The 19,683-nt window shown below is 33.4% G+C and overlaps 1 protein-coding gene across 2 annotated transcripts in view; it reads left to right on the forward strand.

Annotated features, from left to right (window-relative positions):
• The window catches only part of TMTC3 (transmembrane O-mannosyltransferase targeting cadherins 3), a 61,928-nt gene that overhangs the window by 31,148 nt on the left and 11,097 nt on the right, over positions 1-19,683 (forward strand). For both annotated transcript variants that reach the window (XR_007456747.1, XM_049626038.1), the window contains exons 7-12: positions 2,378-2,630; positions 7,677-7,825; positions 9,615-9,735; positions 12,198-12,309; positions 16,448-16,551; positions 18,539-18,708. Coding sequence is in view for 1 of the 2 variants with exons in the window: in XM_049626038.1 (XP_049481995.1) it covers positions 2,378-2,630; positions 7,677-7,825; positions 9,615-9,735; positions 12,198-12,309; positions 16,448-16,551; positions 18,539-18,708 (909 nt within the window). In the remaining variant the exon portion in view is untranslated. The remainder of the gene's footprint in view (positions 1-2,377; positions 2,631-7,676; positions 7,826-9,614; positions 9,736-12,197; positions 12,310-16,447; positions 16,552-18,538; positions 18,709-19,683) is intronic.

Raw genomic sequence — 19,683 nt, forward strand, 5'->3', positions numbered from 1 at the left:
CCCCTCCCCCCACTAGCACTCTGTGTCTCTCTCAAAAATAAAATAAAAACATAAAAAAAAATTAAAAAAAAAAAAGACTAGAAGCAAAAGTTATACTGAATTTAACAGTCTACATATCTTGTTTTCCTGCTCTAACATTTAGCATTTCCCATTTCACCTTTTTCAGGGTAAAATTTATAATGAAATTTATAGGGGCACCTGGGTGACTCTGTCGGTTAAGCATCTAATTCTCAATTTCGACTCAGGTCATGATCTCATGGTTTGTGAGATTGAATCCTGCATTGGGGCTCTGCCCTAACATTGCAGAACCTGCTTGGGATATTCTGTCTCTCTCTCTCTCTCTGCCCCTCCCCAACTCACACTGTCTCTCAAAAAAATAAAAAAGTTAAAAAAAAATAAAATGAAATTTGTACTAGTTTCTTATCCAATTTTATTTAAGGGACTAACGTTACATGCAAGATCTTTTTTAACAGATGGCCAAAATGTTGTTCAGGTGCTATCCATGATAATGCATTGCTGGCCCAGGCTAGAATAAAATTTTATTCAGATAATTCTCTTACATTAAACACTTTCTTTTTAACATTTCCACGCAATATTCCTTTCAGTAGCATTTTTTTCTTTGAAGAATAATTACTTTCTAATTTCATGAATTTTTACTTCTGAGTCTAGCTGTGCTAAACTGAACCAACTTATTTAAATAGTAAAATATGGAAAAGAGATTAAACTGTAAATAATATTTTATATTTCCTTCTTTACCCTCATATTCAGTGTTACTGTTTTTATTCCTTTTAGAGAATTTGCATCAACTGTTTTTATCTCCATTTCTGTAGTATGATAATGTGGTTTATATGTATTAATGTATTTTGTGTACATGTGGATTGCTATATGGATTATATTACATATAAATATATATTTTCCAAATATAAGCTTTTAAAAGTATGTGTATATATAAATTTCTTGTATTAAATTATCAGTGAAGTTGACTATAATATGGTTTCACATGCTTTGCCACATGTTCTTTTTCTATAGTACAGTTATTAAATCAGCTATTCTAAATAAACTATTAATTATAAAACTGAACTTCAAATAGTGGATTATAGGAAAAAAGACAGCCTTGTGTTCAGTTCTGTTCGTTATTTGATAATTCAAGCCTTGACTCAAGATTTGTTATTTTTCATATATGTAGACATTCAAATATGAAAGTTTTAAAAATGATGTTATTTGTTTAAATAGTATTTACTGTTTCCCAGCCATTTGAATTTTTAAGAAGACCAAGTCAAATAAATGGTAGAGGTTGATTTTTTTTATTAACTCATTCATTATAAAATGAGAAATTGGGTTTTTAAAGACTAATATTAACAAAACCAATAAAATTTTGAATGTAGCCTAAAGAAATGAGTATTTGAAGCCATTCATTTGAAATATACTTAAAAAATGATTTGACTATGGTTTGACTTAGTTTGCAAGAAGCAGACTGAATTAATGAAACATACATGTAATATATCATGGCCTGGACAAATATAAAATAGGATATAAGCAAACTGTAAGAGACTCTTAACTATAGAGAACAAACTGAAGGTTGATGGAGGGAGGTGGGTGGGGGATGGGCTAAATGGGTGATGGGCATTAAGGAGGGCACTTGGGATAGCACTTATATATATAAGTTATATATGTTATATATAAGTTATATATAAGTGATGAATCACTAAATTCTACACAGAAACCACATATGTTTTACCATGTATGTTAACTAGAATTTAAATAAAAACTTGGAAAAAAAAGTATAAGCTTATGTTAGTATATAGTAGGAGAAAAAGTAGAACACAAATAAAATGTTACATAGGGAAATACAGCTACTATTCTATACTGGAAATTTGGTTTCAGCTTCCTAAAAGTCTAAGCAAAGAGGAAAAGCTCATAGGTGATAGTTTTTTCTGTCCATGACAAAAGAAAACCTTTCTTTCTAGGAAGCATAATTTTTATTAGCATTTAGTGCTGAAAGAAGCATCTCATGCAGAAGAAAATATTGGTTAGTGTTCTCAGAAGCACTCGTACAGCACCTACAACGAGTCTATTAAAATGTTCTTTTTACTTTTAATCAGGTTATAATTTAATGAAAGCACTTCTGCAGGGTACACATGTCTGATCTAGTTGCCCTTCCAACCATTCTTCATAGATTCTCAACTAGATATTTCATAAGGGTTGGACATTTTGAACTTCAGTGAGGACTGAGGTATTCATAAAAAATACTTTGTCATTTTAAGTGAGATTACGTATGAAATACTGCTTTTTTGGTATTTTATTTATATGTTACATATTAATTTTGTGTTTGAAACGTGTTTTAGATTAAATAACTTTTTTTTTAATCTTTTTACAGATTTGATAACCCAGCTGCTGTAAGCCCAACTCCTACAAGGCAGCTAACTTTTAACTACCTCCTTCCCTTGAATGCTTGGCTTCTATTAAATCCTTCGGAACTGTGCTGTGATTGGACCATGGGAACAATACCACTTATAGAATCATTTCTAGATATTCGAAATCTTGCCACATTTATTTTCTTTTGCTTTTTGGGGGCTTTGGGGGTATTCAGTCTCAGATACCCTGGTGATTCCTCCAAGACTGTTTTAATGGTAAGAAAACTTTCTTAATTTTTCAATTGATACAACATTCAGTTGATTTAAAGACCACCTTTAATTTGTCAAAGCATCTTCTTAGAAACAGTATTTTTGTTTATTCAACATCACCCTAATTTATTAATTTATTTTAGGTTATATATATATATATATATATATATACACACACATATATATATATCAGAATTTCATATGCAGGCATATATATTCAGCATGTAAAATAAAAACTGGTTATAAATTTCCCTATTTGGTAGGAACTCTGAAATCATGAAGCATCCCTTTTGGCATCATTATCTTCTACTTCTTTATCCAAGTAGATTATACACTTTTTTTGAGGAAATGGATCATATTATATACTTTGTTTTCTTGACACAGAGAAGAATGTCATGTAAGGTAGACAGCTAGAAACATATTAGCTCTTTAGTTCTCATTAGTAAGACTTAATTATCCTGTGAGTTATTTTTTACTATGTTCAGAGGACTCTGATTATGTACAAAGTCTTCTTATTCAGGGATGTATTTCTTTGTAATTTTCTTACTTTGCTGTCACTTCTAACAGTTTTGTTTTCCTTTAAATTATTGAAGACAATAATAATCTTTAACATTTTCTTGAGCATTTGCTACATGCCAGAAAGTGTTTTTAATACTTTACAAATACATCATACCTGGCTGCAGTCAGTAGATTAATTTAGTCATTCACTAAAAGTTTTTTGTTGTGATCTGTGTACCAGGCAGCATTTTAGGCACTGAGGATATATATGATAAATACAAGGCCCCCATTACCAGGGAATTGGCATTTTGGAAAAATTTGAAGCTAATCTCTGATATATAGAGACAATTGAAAGAACATAGAGTTTGGGAGAAAGATCATATTTACTATTATTTTTTGATCTGTTGAGTTTGATCCTAGTGGGGAATTTGAATAGCACCTGGTGCCTGGAGTTCAGAGGAGACGCCTAAGCTACACATAAAAAATTGATTGCAGTATTGGCATAGAGATAGTAATTGAAACCAGGATATGATTAAGAAAGTTTATGGCGATTTTAGAGGTTTCTCACCTGGGGTTTTGTCACTGTTCTCAAAGATAGTAATCAGCTATTACCATTGTAGATGCATGGAATAGAAGATAATTCATACACATAATTAATGCCTTGGAGTATTTGGTCTTAATTCTTCCTCAGTAGATAGTTGAAGGGTCTAGATAGAGTGAAAAGAAAAGAAACCTACAAGTAGGTCTTTAAAAAACTTCTATATTTGGGGGTACCTAGGTGCCTTAGTTGGTTAAGCATCTGACTCTGGATCTCAATACAGATTTTGTTCTCAGGATCCTGAGTTCAAGCCCCACGCTGTGCTCCACACTGAGTGCAGAGCCTGCTTAAAATAAGTCAGTCAGAGAAAGATCTCCTATTATTTCACGTATATGTAGAATTTGAGGACCTTAACAGATGAACATAGGAGAAGGGAAGGAAAAATAAGATAAAAACAGAGAGGGTGGCAAACCATAAGAGACTCTTAAATACAGAGAACAAACTGAAGGTTGGTGAGGAGTGTGTTAAATGGGTGACAGGCATTAAGGAGGGCACTTTTCGAGATGAGCACAGGGTGTCAGATGTAAGAGATGAATCACCAGGTTCTACTCCTGTAGCCATGACCACACTGTATATTAACTTGAGAAAATAATTAAAATAAAATAAAATAAAATAAAAAAAAAAAAGACCTTCTGTATTTAGATACTGTGTAGAAGAGAATGAACCTAAGTAGGAGCTAGACCAAGTGGACAGAAGGTAAGTAAATGTTTTAAGGAAGATGGAATGGTTATCACTAACAGATGCTGTGAAGCAGAAAAGTGAGATCAGTCATATTTTACCTCTTTTGGTGTATTAGTTACTTAAATGAAATTTATTTCTGTGGAAAAATTTGATTAGGAGATGAGGATGTGAAGATTGCTAGTGTAGATAACCAACCCATAGGGTAACTCAACTTTGAATATTTCAAAGGATGAGCAAACTTGAATTTATTACTAGCTAAGTGAGAGAATACTATGCCGACTTCAAGTATCACAGACTGATCTCATGTAGAGCTTGGAGGAAGCATGAAGATCTAGATTTGGTGTACCTTCAGAAGTAGGAGAATCACTTTGATTGGAGTACTCAGTTGGCTGACTTTTAGAAGCAGGGGATGTCAATAATGGGTTGATTTGCAAAAACATACTCATTGATTTGAACTGTTGATTAAGTGGGGTTAAAACGAGCTACTTCATACCCCCACTATAAAAGTGCTTTCGTAAGAGTGTGGGAACTTGATTTACACCTGAAGTACATAATGAATGGTAACGTAAATATATGTTGTCAACGGACATGTTTAAGATTGGGGAGACAAGGGCATATTTAAATATGGATAGGAGCGATACAGTTGATTAGAAAGTGGCTGAGTAGTTGAAGGGATGGCTAATTGTGAGATTTGTGCGGAGCAAGGGCCATGTAGATACAGCTCAGGTTTGGCCTGAGACAGATGGAGATGCCTCTTATATCTCAGAATGGATGGAAATACATGTGAATGTGGATGTTGGCTGGTATAGGAGCAGGGAATTGAAGGAATTCTTGTTTTATGAGTGTAGTTTTCTCTATGTTTGGAAGTATAGTCACCTGCTGAAAATGTCATGGATCAGAAGTTTGAGTAAAGTAATCAAGATTTAAAATCTAGGAGAGTGGGAATGAGCCTACCAAAGAAACCTAGAAATTCTGAGCAGTCTTAAGAATCATTTTGAAGTTGACCATGAATTTTTGATGATACTAATCTGTTCTGCTTTGGGACTGTCTCTAGTAGTGCTTTGTTGCTCAGGTAAATACAAAGCAGATATATGGTAGAACACATCCAAAGCTGAGGTTCTGCTAAAAGAAAGGAAAAATAAGGAAGGTTGGGTGAATTTAAAATTTGGGCAAATAAAGTAATGATTTATGTAATGTAAGCTGAATAAAAAATAAAAAGAGGATCGTGCCAGTGAAGTAAGCATAGATTTACATAAATTTTATTTTATGTGTACAAAAGAACAATTGTGACCTTAAGTACTGCCTTAAGAGAGTACTAAACAGGTTATTTTTTATGGTGATATTTTCTGAAGATCTATGGAAGGGACTGAGTAGATCAAAGGAGTACCTGCCAAGTACCAGATACCATGATAAGCACTTACTAAATAAAATGCCATATGTATCAACAATATAAGCAGTTATTAATCCCTTTTTATGAAGAAACACTGATTGGCAAGATGATTGAGTGGTTTACCTTATTATGTTACATAAGAAATAGTGAAAGAGATTTGTCCAAACTCTGTGAGCTTTCCACTACCGCCTTTTCTTTTTTGTTGTTGTTGTTTTTTTAATGTTATTTTTGACAGAGTGCAAGTAGGGGAGGGGCAGAGAGAGAGACACAGAATCAAAAGCAGACTCCAGGCTCTGGGCTGTCAGCACAGAGCCCGACATGGGGCTCGAACCAACAAACCATGAAATCATCACCTGAGCTGAAGTCAGATACTTAACCATCTGAGCCAGCAAGGCACTCCTAACACCTGTTGTTTTAAAGAGAGTTTTATATTACTGAAGAAGGAACTTATGGTAGCCATAGTTACCTAGGTTAGCATATACCAGTAGAGAACATATTAGAACTTTTCATTAAGTTAATTAGAGGCATTCCTTATCTAGGAACCGGTAGGTTTTTTGTGAGATTGTTTTTTGTGTATGCAGCTTATGCATCATAACCAATGCATCTTTGAATGAATTTAACACTTTTAATTCTTTTAAGTAAAATTGCTATAAGGAAGCCATGAATTATTAAAAAAAAATGTTTGCTTGTTTGTTTTTAGAAAAGGACTACATATTTTGGAATGTCTCTTTCGCAGCTAGCTGGTTATTTTTATCAACCACTCTTGGGAAATGGAAAGTGAATTATGTACTCTGAATGTTTTACCTTTTTGATCAAAAAGAAAACACTAAAATTTTAGATCTATAAATTAGCATGATACTGAGCAATTTGGTAGTGCTTTAGAGTTATTTCCTCATTACAAGTCATTAATTTGTGATGGAGAAATACACATCTCTGTATCTATATTTTACTAATAAAATATAATAAAGGAAAAACAATCTTTCCTCTCAAACTGTTAGAAGACTCAAACTTCTGAAGCTGAAGGAACAATTTGCAGTTATTCAGTTAGATACTATAAAACAAATTAGGGTAACAAATTGTGGAAGCAGATATCCATAGAAACAGGTGTCTTAATAACAACCAACTTCTTTTCACAAGTTATTTGTGTGCTAGCTGTTTGTATCCTATCTTTTTAATGGCTTTATAATCTAGCAACCTTATGTTAACTCATTTTCAAAATGGCAAAAACAAATTAAGCATTTTTATGATGTTTTATGTCAATGTACAATGTTAGAATTTTAGAAATTCTTGTAGAATAAAGGACTACTATTTAATGGGGCAGTTTTATTTTTGTGTATATACTAAGCCACTGTTAAATGTATATGATCCATCAGAATGTTATGCAAGTAATGCTGGGGTACAGAAGTAGTAGTCTACTGTCTTGTCTGAAGTATACCTTATGTCATTTCCTCAATTTCCAATATTTGAATAGTTACAGTAGTAAAATTATAAAAACTTGTATGATTGGTTTTCTTTTGTTAAAACCTGTTAACATCTTTATCAGTTTATTTTTACCACACGTACTTTAGTTGGATGTATAAAAATTGTCTTATTTATATATATTCCCCCCAAATTTTTTTTATTTAATTGGATGATCTCTGGTTATAAATTCTAGCTTGATCTCACTTTGGTGACATAATCCTGAGGTCTGTTATTACTATCCCTAAATTGCCTTCCTTATGTTTAAACTAGTATTGTTTAGAGTATTATTAAAAATGGTCCACCAGTACAGTGAACCATTCAAATTAATGGTCATTTATCATTCAAGTTAAATGATAAAATATTTGGATTTTGCTATTGAATGTCCACATATTTTTTAAATAAAATGTCTTATTTTTCTTTGTAGGCACTTTGTCTAATGGCATTACCATTTATTCCTGCATCAAACCTTTTCTTCCCAGTGGGATTTGTTGTTGCTGAGCGAGTATTATATGTTCCTAGCATGGGGTTCTGTATTTTGGTAGCCCATGGATGGCAGAAAATATCAAACAAAAGGTGAATTAAAATGTTAGTTCATTTAATGCTTACAAACTATAGAATTAAGTGTGATACATTTAAGTATTTAAAGTGTTTAGTTTTATAAGTCATATTTTTATACCTTTTTATTTTCCATCTTGATCGTTTCCTCATATTTCTGTAATTGAAGTTAAGAAAGCTCCATGGCACCCACCTCACCCTATGTTCTTTCTCTTATTTATATAATTTTGTTGTAAGCCTGAAACCTAACACACTTTGAGTTAGACCCAAATGAAAACAAGGATATTATTGACACTAAAGTTACAAATTACCATTGCCACTTCCACATGCAGTGAACTAAGATATAGGCTTCTTATTTAAGTGAGTCATGTTGATTTAATATATGTAAAATGCATATAGTAAGCAGTCTGTAATTTGATATCACTGTCTTCATCATAACTACCATGTCCTAGAGGCCTCAAACTAACAATTAAGGAACAGAATATTCACATTGTATATATGCAAGAAATGGTCACCGACTCTGCTTTCTCACTTTCTAGTCATCCTTCAACACACAGAATTCTGACTTCTCTCTATATCATTGCGTTCTAGTAACTAAATCCAGTCAGTGCTTGTATTTAAAATTTATTTCCTGGGCATCTGTAAAAAGTGTCTCTCCTAATTCTCTTCCATGTCTCTTCATCTCCGTTCAGACTCTTCTCAGATTCTTATTGCTGTAACTGCTCTTTAAATATTTATTTCTCAGAGTTTTATTCACAGCCATTTTTGTCACAATGCATATTCTCTTTGGATGATCTCATCCATGTCTACAATTTTTGCTAACATCTACCAAGCCTTTTCTCTTAACTTCTACCCATTTATCCAGTTATAATTACTACCAGTTTTTGAGTGCTTCCCAGGTGCCAAGAGCCATGATAGACCTTTTAGATTTGTTTTCTCATTTAATCTAACTTTCCTTAACTCTGGTGTGCACATTTGAAAATTGAAGCTCATACAGGTTACTGAACCAGATTACCTCAAGATCACACAGCTAGTAAATAGTAGACTCTTGATTCACATTTACATCTCACTGCCTTCAGTGTCCGTTTTCTTTCTGATCCATGCACTCTTATCCTGATTAAGTGGATCTGTCAAAATGAAAGAAGTTGAACTGTGTTACTGAGACAAAAAAATAGACTCAGAGAACATTAGTAATGAATGTGATCATAGGGATTATTGAAGTGTAACCTTTTTATACATGAGGAATTGTTTCCCAAATAATTAGCCTAAAGCTATATAAGCTATATTGTATCTATTATATAAAGAGTTAGTTTTACTATGACTTGTCATAAATAACTCTAGCTTTAGAATGTAAAAATATTCAAAGAATGTCATGATAATCTGTGGTATAGATGCAGTCTGGGTAAGCCAAAATTTTTTAAAATACAGCCAATGATAAAATAGACCCTTGATAAACACAATTAAGAATGTTCAAGTTGTAAGTAAGCCCCAAAAAGAAAGTCATACTTAAAAATTGGTTTATCGGGTTTTTTGTCATTAAACTTAAGCAGACTTTTTGAAATAGAGACCAATAGTGGAATATTTAATATAATTTAAGACTGAAGTAGAAGGCAGTGTGCATAATATTTAATTTTTTGGTGTTGCCTTTGAAGTTGGATGATTGTTAGAAGGATCCTCATTCCTTAAAATAAACTCAAACATGATATTTGGGGATATTTAACATATTTCTTACCTCTATTGTAAAAGGTAAAATGCTTCTGGTGATATAGATAATGTTGTTTTTGTTCTGCTTTTTTCTTTTAAACAGTGTATTAAAAAAGTTATCCTGGGTTTGTCTGTCTATGGTGATATTCACTCATGCCTTAAAAACACTCCACAGAAATTGGGATTGGGAGTCTGAATATACATTGTTTATGTCAGCCTTGAAGGTAAAGTATTACCCAGAATGACAGGAAAGTATGTCATTAATGATTTCTTATAGTCATGTTTAAGATGTTTTTACATTTCATTAGACATTTAACTGTCAATTTTAAGTACTTCACCAAAAGATTAATAAAAATTTGTTCTTTATATAATATATACCATAACCAGGGCTCTGAATAGTACTTAGTTGTATGTCTACAGCATATATGAATAATTTTCTAAATACTATATAGTTGTTAGAAGCTCAAATGATAATAGAATGTTTAAAAATACTGTAGGGGAGCCTGGGTGGCTCAGTTGGTTAAGCATTGGACTTCGGCTCTGGTCATGATCTCACAGCTTATGAGTTCGAGCCCTGCATCAGGCTCTGTGCTGATAGCTCAAAGCCTGGAGCCTGCTTCGGATTCTATGTCTCCCTCTTTACCTATCCCCTGCTCAGGCTCTATCTCTTTTTCTCAAATATAAATAAACATTAAAAAAAAAAAAATTTAAGAATACTATATATAGTTCACTAGTTCTAAAGGTGCACTTTTTCTTTTTTCTTTTTTTTGATTTTTACCTTTTAACATCTCTAAAATCAGAATAAATCTTAGAGTGAGAGGCATCTTAACAATTAGTGGCTTATTTTTTTCTTTTTTCTTTTTTTTTTTAAATTTTTTTTTTAAACGTTTATTTATTTTTGAGAGAGACAGAGCAGGAGCAGGGGAGGGGCAGGGAGAGAGGGAGACACAGAATCCAAAGCAGGCTCCAGGCTCTGAGCTGTCAGCACAGAGCCTGACGCAGGGCTTGAACTCACCAGCCATGAGATCGTTCCCTGAGCCAAAGTCGGATGCTTAACCCACTGAGCCACCCAGGCGCCCTTAGTGGCTTATTTTTTTCTTAATGGTGAGTCTTAGAAATGATGGCATCTTAGATTCAATGAAATAAAATACATAACAAAAATGGCACCTTACTATGTGGAAGATAACCGGTGGTTACAGTATGGTAGTTAAGTACGCACTGGCAGGAAGGAGTGATAAAGCATTTCTGTAGAATGGACAACATCTAGGAATAAGGTCTTTTTAAAAATCATAAAATTTGGTTTCTGTAAAAGTTAAAACCAGTGATTTTGTTTTTCAGGTGCTTCTCTTCAAATCTGTAAATTCTTAAATTCTTTTTGGCTATTTCTGTGCTCCCCATTGCCTGGCTTTACTAGAATACTGCTTCATTCCAGTAGTCAATGTCATTTCTTGATTTGACATCAGTTTAAGATCACATGACTATCATTTAGTCTCAGTAGCTCCACTCTTTCCTCTAGCTCAGAAGTTTATAAATAGAAGAGACCTCATTACCATTCCTCTTAATCTGCACTCCTAAAATACCAGTGGAGCCCCATAATTTTCAAGATTTTGCTTATCCTTACTCCTAGGACAATCTCAAAACCACAGTCCTAGTCACTGAAGCTAGTTCCTTGGCCAGCTACCATCCTCTTCCTGCAGGAATACCATGCCCATCAGTGAACTCTGAAAGCACAGATCAACTTAGAACTTTAATCCCAGGGCTCCCATTACCATAATAGACCACATAAACAGCTTTATACTAAGCCTAAAAAATAAATAGTGAAGTGTTAAATATATTCTCATGTTCAAATACCTTCTCGTCCAAAAGAATATAAATAGAGCAGCTTTCAAACAACATTGTAGCTTGTTTTTTGGTTTTCTTTTTAGTAAGGTCTGTGTCCAATGTGGGACTTGAATTCACGGCCCTGAGATTAAGAGTCACATTCTCTACTGACTGAGTCAGCCAGCACTCCAAGCTGCTTTGATCAAATAAAAGTTTTAGTAAAATTCTAATATATAAAACAGATGAAATTAGACTGCTATGGTTTTAGTATGTTGATGTTAAAAGGAAGGAGAGTAAATTTGGTGAAGCCGTGTTCATTTTGCTTATTTCTCCTCTCCAGGGACACCTCTGTCAAACACTCCATTTCTAATAATATACCAAACAAATATCTGTGTTGATTGGAGATATATATATTTATATATAGATATAGATCCATAAGTTTTTCTTTTTTGGGAGAAAGTCTCAATTACTTTTCAAGTTTTATTGAGGTATAATTGACATATAACTTTGTATTAGTTTAAGGTGTACAATGTAATTTATGGATATATTACAAAATAATTACTGCAACAAGTTAACATCTGTCACATATTTACAGTTTTTCTCTTTTGATGAGAATTTTGAAGGTCTACTCTCAGAAACTTTCAAATATACAACATTGTTAACTATAATCACCATGCTATACCTTGCATCCATAGAATTTATTTGTCTTGTAACTGAAAGTTTGTATCTTTGACCACCTTCACCCATTCGTGGATATCTCTGTAGAATACTCCATTCCTAATGGTATACCAGATAAATATCTGTGTTAATTGGAGTTGTATTTTCTTAATTGTAACTAATTTCTATCTATGCTTATGTATTTAAGGTAAATAAAAATAATGCCAAATTATGGAATAATGTGGGTCATGCTCTGGAAAATGAAAAGAACTTTGAGAGAGCTTTGAAATACTTCTTACAGGCTACTCATGTTCAGCCAGGTAAGCATTATTAATTAATAAAACTATTTGGATAGCTTGTTTTTAAAACTTGAATTATATTTGGGAAAATAAAAGTAAGAGGTTTGTTCATTCCAGGTGACTTGAAAACTATAGTGCTCGATGCTGTCTTATTTTGAGTTGGATTATATGTTAGAGCTACTTAGACTTTTAAGGAATTTATTTTGATATAACAGAGTTGTTGAGTGGTACTGATAATCAATTTGGTGAAGTATAGCTTTGCCAGGTACAAATACTCGGTGTTAAAATAATTTTTCCCTTCATTGTCAGTTGTCACTCTTTGCCTTTCTTGAGATAATTGCTGATACTTCCATTAGTATGACTTCTCTACAATATTCTCAAAATTGCTGTTTCTAATTAGCCATGGGCTAAGAAAATAGGTAAACCAGTTTATTTGGGATTCTTTCTCTTCCTCTCTTTGCCCCTCCCCTCTATGTACGTAAAGTACTTGAAAAAGTACATAAAGTTAGAAACATTGAATTTGGTATTTAGAGGCATCCTAGCTTTTTCTTTGTTTTTTAGTTGTGTTCTTCATAGATTTGATAGATGAAATGGCATATATGGAGGGATATCAAGAGTCCTTTTTTGTCAGTGTTACACATACACAGATAGATTCATAAGACTGGAGATAAGGGATATTGGGACTAGAGGTAAAAATTTGGGGTAACAAGTATCTAGATATTTAAAACCTTGGAACAGTTGAGCACATAAATAGGGATTCATAACATTTTAAAATTACTTTAAAAAAATAAATAAAACATTGAGTCTGAAGGCTTTTCTTGCTTAACCAGAGTAAGATTATAAATTATGCAGTGGTCTGAGAAGGTGACACACATGTTGTGTTAAACGAAGAATTGTGGTTTTTTTGTTTTGATGGTTACCAGTGTTTAAAAAAAAAATTTCAATTCACAAAGATAAAATTTTTACAAATGGAATTGCAGTTTCCATAAACATCTTTACAAGACAAGGATAGATTTTTGTCAAGGAACACCAGAATTCTGTAAGGTTTGTTTTGATTTCATTTTTATCTAAGTCCAAATCTTTGAAATTATTCATGCGAGAAAAAAATCATGGACCTGTAGTTCACCTTTGATGTTGTCAATATGGAAATGTTTAAAGAGTATTTATGAGTTTTCAGGTGTTTTTAAGTTTATCTCTTTAGATGAATTGACAGATAATTTTGTAGATAGGAAATACTGGAAAGCAACATAGATGCCAGGGCCACCAGTGTGAGATTGCTTAGCTTCATTGTTGGTGGAAAAGGAATTATTAGGTACAAAGTTGCCTAGTACTTGTCAGTTCTCATTTACATTGAATTAAAGATAGACTGCTAGATTCATGCTATTGTTGGTTTGGATAGCATACTCATAATAGCAAGACTGTCTGTTGAAATCCTATAGCTTTTTAAAAGTCATTTAAATGTCATTGCTTTTTATATCTTGTCTTCTTTTCCAACCCTTTTTGTTTTCAAATTTAAATTTACTTTACTCTAGTAATGGTTATTTCCTTCTCTGAAATCTTAAAACTCTGTTAACTTCTAAGAAACTGCTTAGAAATTTTGTCTTTCATTTTATTAGCTTTGTTGTAGGATATCTAATTGCTACCTTAGTTCTTTGAGAAAGTAGGGCTGCCTTACTCTAGTGTCTGAAGTCTGCGTTGATGACAATATCTCCTTGCCATAATTTTAAGAACCTGATTTCTGTGGGTATTAATTTGCCTTGTCCTTCATCCAAGTAGGTAACCTCTTTCTTTTCTTTTATTAAAAAAAATTTTTTTTAATGTTTATTTTTGATACAGAAGGTAGAGTGTGAAAGGGGTAAGTGCAGAGAGAGAGAGGGAGACCACAGAATCTGAAGCAGACTCCAGGCTCTGAGCTGTCAGTACAGAACCCAATGTGGGGTTTGAATCCATGAGCCATGAGATTATGACTTGAGCCAAAGTCAGACGCTTAACCGACTGAGCCACCCAGGCGCCCCAACATATTTTCTTTCTACGATTGGAGCTGATGTCAATAACATTGTAAATACTTCACTGAATTTTGTTTATCTAAACTACCAGTTTCTTTGTTCTTTCCTTAAATTCTCACTTTATAATTAATTTTTTTCAGGTTCTTAGTAACTTAGTTTTTCTAAGTAACTTTCTGATCTCCATAATAAATGGTATAGATTTGAGGAGCCTGAGTGGCCCAGTCAGTTAAGCATCTGACTTCAGCTCAGGTCATGATCTCATGGTCCATTAGTTCCAGCCCTGCTTCGGGCTCTGTGCTGATAGCTCAGAGCCTGGGGCCTGCTTTGGATTCTGCGTCTCCCTCTTTCTCTGCCCCTCCCCTGCTCAGGCTCTTTCTCTCTCTCTCTCTCTCTCAAAAATAAATACTAAAAAAAAAAAAGAGTTAAAAAAATAAAAACTTTAAAAAATTAAAAATACATAAAAATAAATGATATAGATTTATTTGAAATTAAAAAAAAATGAGCTATATAAGAGCATATACTACCTACTCTATTTTTATATGCTCTTGGTAATGCAGTGAATTTCAACCTTGGTTCTACATCAGAACCTCCTTTGAAACCTTATAAAAACATTTTCCCAGATCATGTTTCTATAGATTCTATTTTGATAGAGTGAGGTGGTGCTGAGGTTATGTGACTTTTTGAAAGTACATAGGTATCCTGATTTGCAGCCAGGACTGGGAATGGTTTGCCTAAGCAATTTTTTTTCTTTTTTTTTTTTATTTCCCTCTTGACCTCTCTCCTGAAACCCCTTAAGACTCATTGGGGCGCCTGGGTGGCTCCGTCGGTTGAGCGCCCAACTTCAGCTCAGGTCATGATCTCACCGTTTGAGAGTTCAAGCCCTGCGTCGGGCTCTGTGCTGACAGCTCAGAGCCCGGAGCCTGCTTGGGATTCTGTGTCTCCCTCTCTCTCTGACCCTCCCCTGTTCATGCTCTGTCTCTCTCTGTCTCAAAAATAAATAAACATTAATTTTTTTTTTTTTTAAAGACTCAGCAGTACATCAAAAAACAAAAAATCAGCCCTTTCCTCCCAATCTTGTCCCTTACTTCTTTAACCAAACCTGTGCTGCATGTGACATTTTCTGTGCAGTGTGCACAATTACCAGCCTGAAACATAATGTACCAAGATTTTAGGACTGTTTACTATCGTCCTAAGAGAATGACTAAGATATATATGCTTGGCCCCTATGTGTCCTAGGAGGTGCAGGCAGAAAACTGTCCAGCAGGCAAAATCATTGCTGTCATAGGCAAGTAGAAATCATAATGTGAAACCTTGTCATGTCTGCGAGAGATTCATTCAATAACATTTGTATGATTTAAGATCTTCTCTCTTCTATCTTTATTCCAAACCTTTGAAATATTTACTGGGAAATGTGTCCTAAAAGTAGTATGCAGTGGGCCCTAATATCTTTCTTATTTAAATAACATATTTTTTGTTTCCCTGAAAAAATTTGCTGTGGGTTTGATTCTCCATACCAGAAAATCAGATAAAAGTTTCTGACATACTGATAGTAACACAGCCTTTTAAAAAGTTATAAATATGTTATGTAGGATGGGCTGCTGCATCTTAAGTGGTACTGGAGAATCCTAATATTTTATTATACTTGCATTCTGACCACATTCAGAAAAATTTAAAAAAACAAAATTGCAGAGTTTTTTCACAGTCTCATTGCCCCATCCCACCATGCATGTATATTTGTTAGTTATAACACTCGAAATAATTCTAGGAATCATGATCTTTTTCACTTGTAGATCTTTTTACTTTTAGAGTTGAGCCATACATTTTGAGTGAATTCCAGAGCTATGCATCAAGGAAATGGAAACAAGCCTTAGTATAGTATAGTAAAATCTGAAGAGAAATGATACAGATTTCTTTATTACCTCTATATCTCCCCTTTCATGTCATATATGCAGTTTCTGTCCTTAGAGTACTTTATGACATAATTTTCTAGTATAGCATCGATCACTCTGTGTTAGAAGAACTTTAAGGAGGATGCAGGACCTGTTGCTTGCTTTTGTATTTTTTTGCCTAGTGTTTTGTTGCTAGAAACTTTGGGTTTACGTTGAATACTATTTAGTATATTTGCCAACAAATGATTTTTTTTTTAATTTTAGATGATATTGGTGCTCACATGAATGTAGGAAGAACTTATAAAAATTTAAATAGAACCAAAGAAGCTGAAGAATCTTACATGATGGCTAAGTCCCTGATGCCCCAAGTAAGTTGTCATAATTTATTTCTATTGTGTCATATCTACTAGATGTCCATATTGAATAGAATTACCTAGATTATCTTTTCTTCAATTTGTTGATACAAATGTAAAGTGTCCAATAAACCATTTATTACTACAAGTTTTTATTTAAAGTCTAATTAACATATAGTGTGATAATAGTTTCAGGTGTACAATATAGTGATTCAACACTTTCATACAAGTGCACTCTTTAATCCCCATTCCCTGTTTCACCCATCTCCCCGCCAATCTTCCCTCTGGTAACCATCAGTTCTCTATATTTAGGAGTTTGTTTCTTGTTTTACCTCTCTTTCTCCTTTGCTTGCTTGTTTCTTAAATTCCACATGAGTGAAATCATATAGTATTTGTCTTTCTCTGACTTAACTTATTTTGCTGAGCACAGTACTACAAGTTTTATAAAGGATTATATTTACTTTTCTAGCTCACTTAATTAAAAAAAAATTTCTAGGAGAGCTTGGGTGGCTCAGTTGGTTAAGCATCCAACTCTTGAGTTCGGCTCAGGTCGTGATCTCACAGTTGGTGAGTTCGAGCCCCGCATTGGACTCTGTGCCTGATAGTGTAGAACCTGCTTTCCGCCCCTTCCACATGCTCGTGTGCATACACTCGCTCTCTCAAAAATAAATAAATAAATTTTAAAAAGGCAAAGATTAAACTTATGTTTGTAAAAAATTTTATAAAGTTATGAATTTTAGATATTCTTGATTACAAGTTACCAATGAGTTAAGTAACTTTAAGTGAAGAGATTTTTATATAGTACATTAAGCACTAAATGCAACATTATTCCTATCAAAAGATAAATGAATAAGAAACTAATAACATGAGGGGATATACCTCTGTTGCTATATTGTGTTCAGTTGTAACAATGACACATGCAGAAAATTCACTGGATATTATAATATAGCATGAAAGTTGGAAAGTCAGATCCTGTCTTTCATCAGAAAAGATGGTTTGCAGGGCACCTGGGTGGCTCAGTTGGTTAAGTGTCGGACTTTGGCTCAGGTCATGATCTTGCGGTTTATGAGTGAGTTCAAGCCCCATGTCAGGCTCTATGCTGACAGTTCAGAGCCTAGAGCCTGCTATGGATGCTGTGTCTCCCTCCGTCACTGCCCTTCCCCCACTGGTGCATGCTCTCTCTCTTTCTGTCTTTCTCTTTCTCTTTCTCTCTCTCTCAAAAATAAATATTACAAAAAAACTGCACTACAGTCTTCTCAATGGTAGTATACATTAATATTACATTAATAATTATAATATTAAAATAACTAGATATAGTTTGATAAATGTTTCAAAAACAGTTGGACCACATGATCTTAAGCATTGTTTCAGTCCTAAGATTCTAAAGTTATATTGTGTTCAATATAGACTTTTTTCAGATATAATTTTTTACTTTCATTGAAAATTTGGGTCTATGTATCTTTTATAATCTTTACTTAACCTGAAAAATCAGTTAACAAGGGAATTTTATTTCCTAATTCTACCAAATGAGGCTTTAGTATAACTCTTAACAAATTAACCACCCTGTCACAATCAGGAAGTACTTTGCTGACAACATGGAAGCTGACATGCTGTAACAAATACACTAGACTGAGAGGAAAGAGACCCGAGTTCTTTCTATTCCTTGTCTGATACGAATATGCTAAGAGACCTTAGTCTCAAAAGTTTAGATTTAGTTAGGATTTTATAAAATGATGCATAAAATAAAAAGCTAACAATATTCCATTGAGCTGGCATGAGTGAAAAAATATTATCTCCTTTAATACCACAAAATATTAATTATTTTATTAACATTTTATAAATAGTGTAGGTACTTTCACGTTTTTATGACTTATTTCAGTATAGCAATACAAACTGGTACCATAACCTTTTTATGTCATATATATTTGAAGTAAGCTACTAAGAATACTTATTTTTTATTTTTATGTGGTACTGAAACATCCAGCTATGTTTTTCTGAACAGATTATTCCTGGTAAAAAATATGCAGCCAGAATTGCCCCTAACCACCTAAACGTTTATATTAATCTGGCCAATCTGATCAGAGCAAATGAGTCCCGGCTGGAAGAAGCAGATCAGCTGTACCGACAAGCAATAAGCATGAGACCCGACTTCAAGCAGGCTTATATTAGCAGGTATTTGTAGTTCACTTTTAAGTTGTATTACAGAGAATTGAAGCTGTATCTGCATGTACATTTTGACTGTTAGACTTACAATCAAATTTAATTGATTTGATTTGAAATTGACTGTCACTTGTAGTAGCAAACTAAGGTTTTATACGGAAGAAAGAGTAGAAGCTTCTTGTTAGTTTCATTTACTTCTTATTGTCACATTCTTTTTTACTTAAAGCACTTGAAACTTGTATTTTCTAATAATTACTTCTAATATCCAACTCTCAAGAGCTTTCTTAAATACTGACAACTGATTGGTTATTATGCCTTTTATTTATCACAAAGAAACTTTTTAGTTGTCAGTACAAAAACTTTTGGCCGCACATGTTAGAGAGAACTTAATATATTTTACCATGTAAGGATTATCATTTGTATTATACTTGAGTAAAATTGTGTATTAAACTCTGCTTCATCCGCTGGCCCAGAAACCTAATCATAATTTTTAACATTGTTCTTATGGGGAAAATGCATTCAGAATTTCATTAGTTTTTGAGATAAAAATCTGTTCATAAGTTGGGAAGCTGTCTTTGTTCAGTTTTATCCAGTAGTTGTTGAAATTAGCTAAGTTTAGTGGGGTTGCATATATAAATAAAATCTGTCATGTGTTAATCTATGAAGAATTATTCAACAATCTGCATTAAAAAATAACATCCTGGACAGATGCTCTTTCCAGAAGTTGCTTTAATTGATAATATTAGTCATTCATTTGATTTCATTCCTATGCTTATACTTAAAGGACATAATGGTATCATAATAAAAGTATTCTCATATTACTGCTCAAATTTATTTGCACATATGTGCTTAAACAAAATGACTTTTTAAAGCTCTAACATAATAGATCCGTATTAGAAGGATTTGTAAAATGGTTTTCAAACTGTGATCTTCCGTTCCACATGTGTTCCTCAAAGGTACCTGCAGGTGGCACTAGTGCCCTCCTAC

The sequence above is a fragment of the Panthera uncia genome, chromosome B4, assembly GCF_023721935.1.
Source record: "Panthera uncia isolate 11264 chromosome B4, Puncia_PCG_1.0, whole genome shotgun sequence".
Lineage (NCBI taxonomy): Eukaryota > Metazoa > Chordata > Mammalia > Carnivora > Felidae > Panthera > Panthera uncia.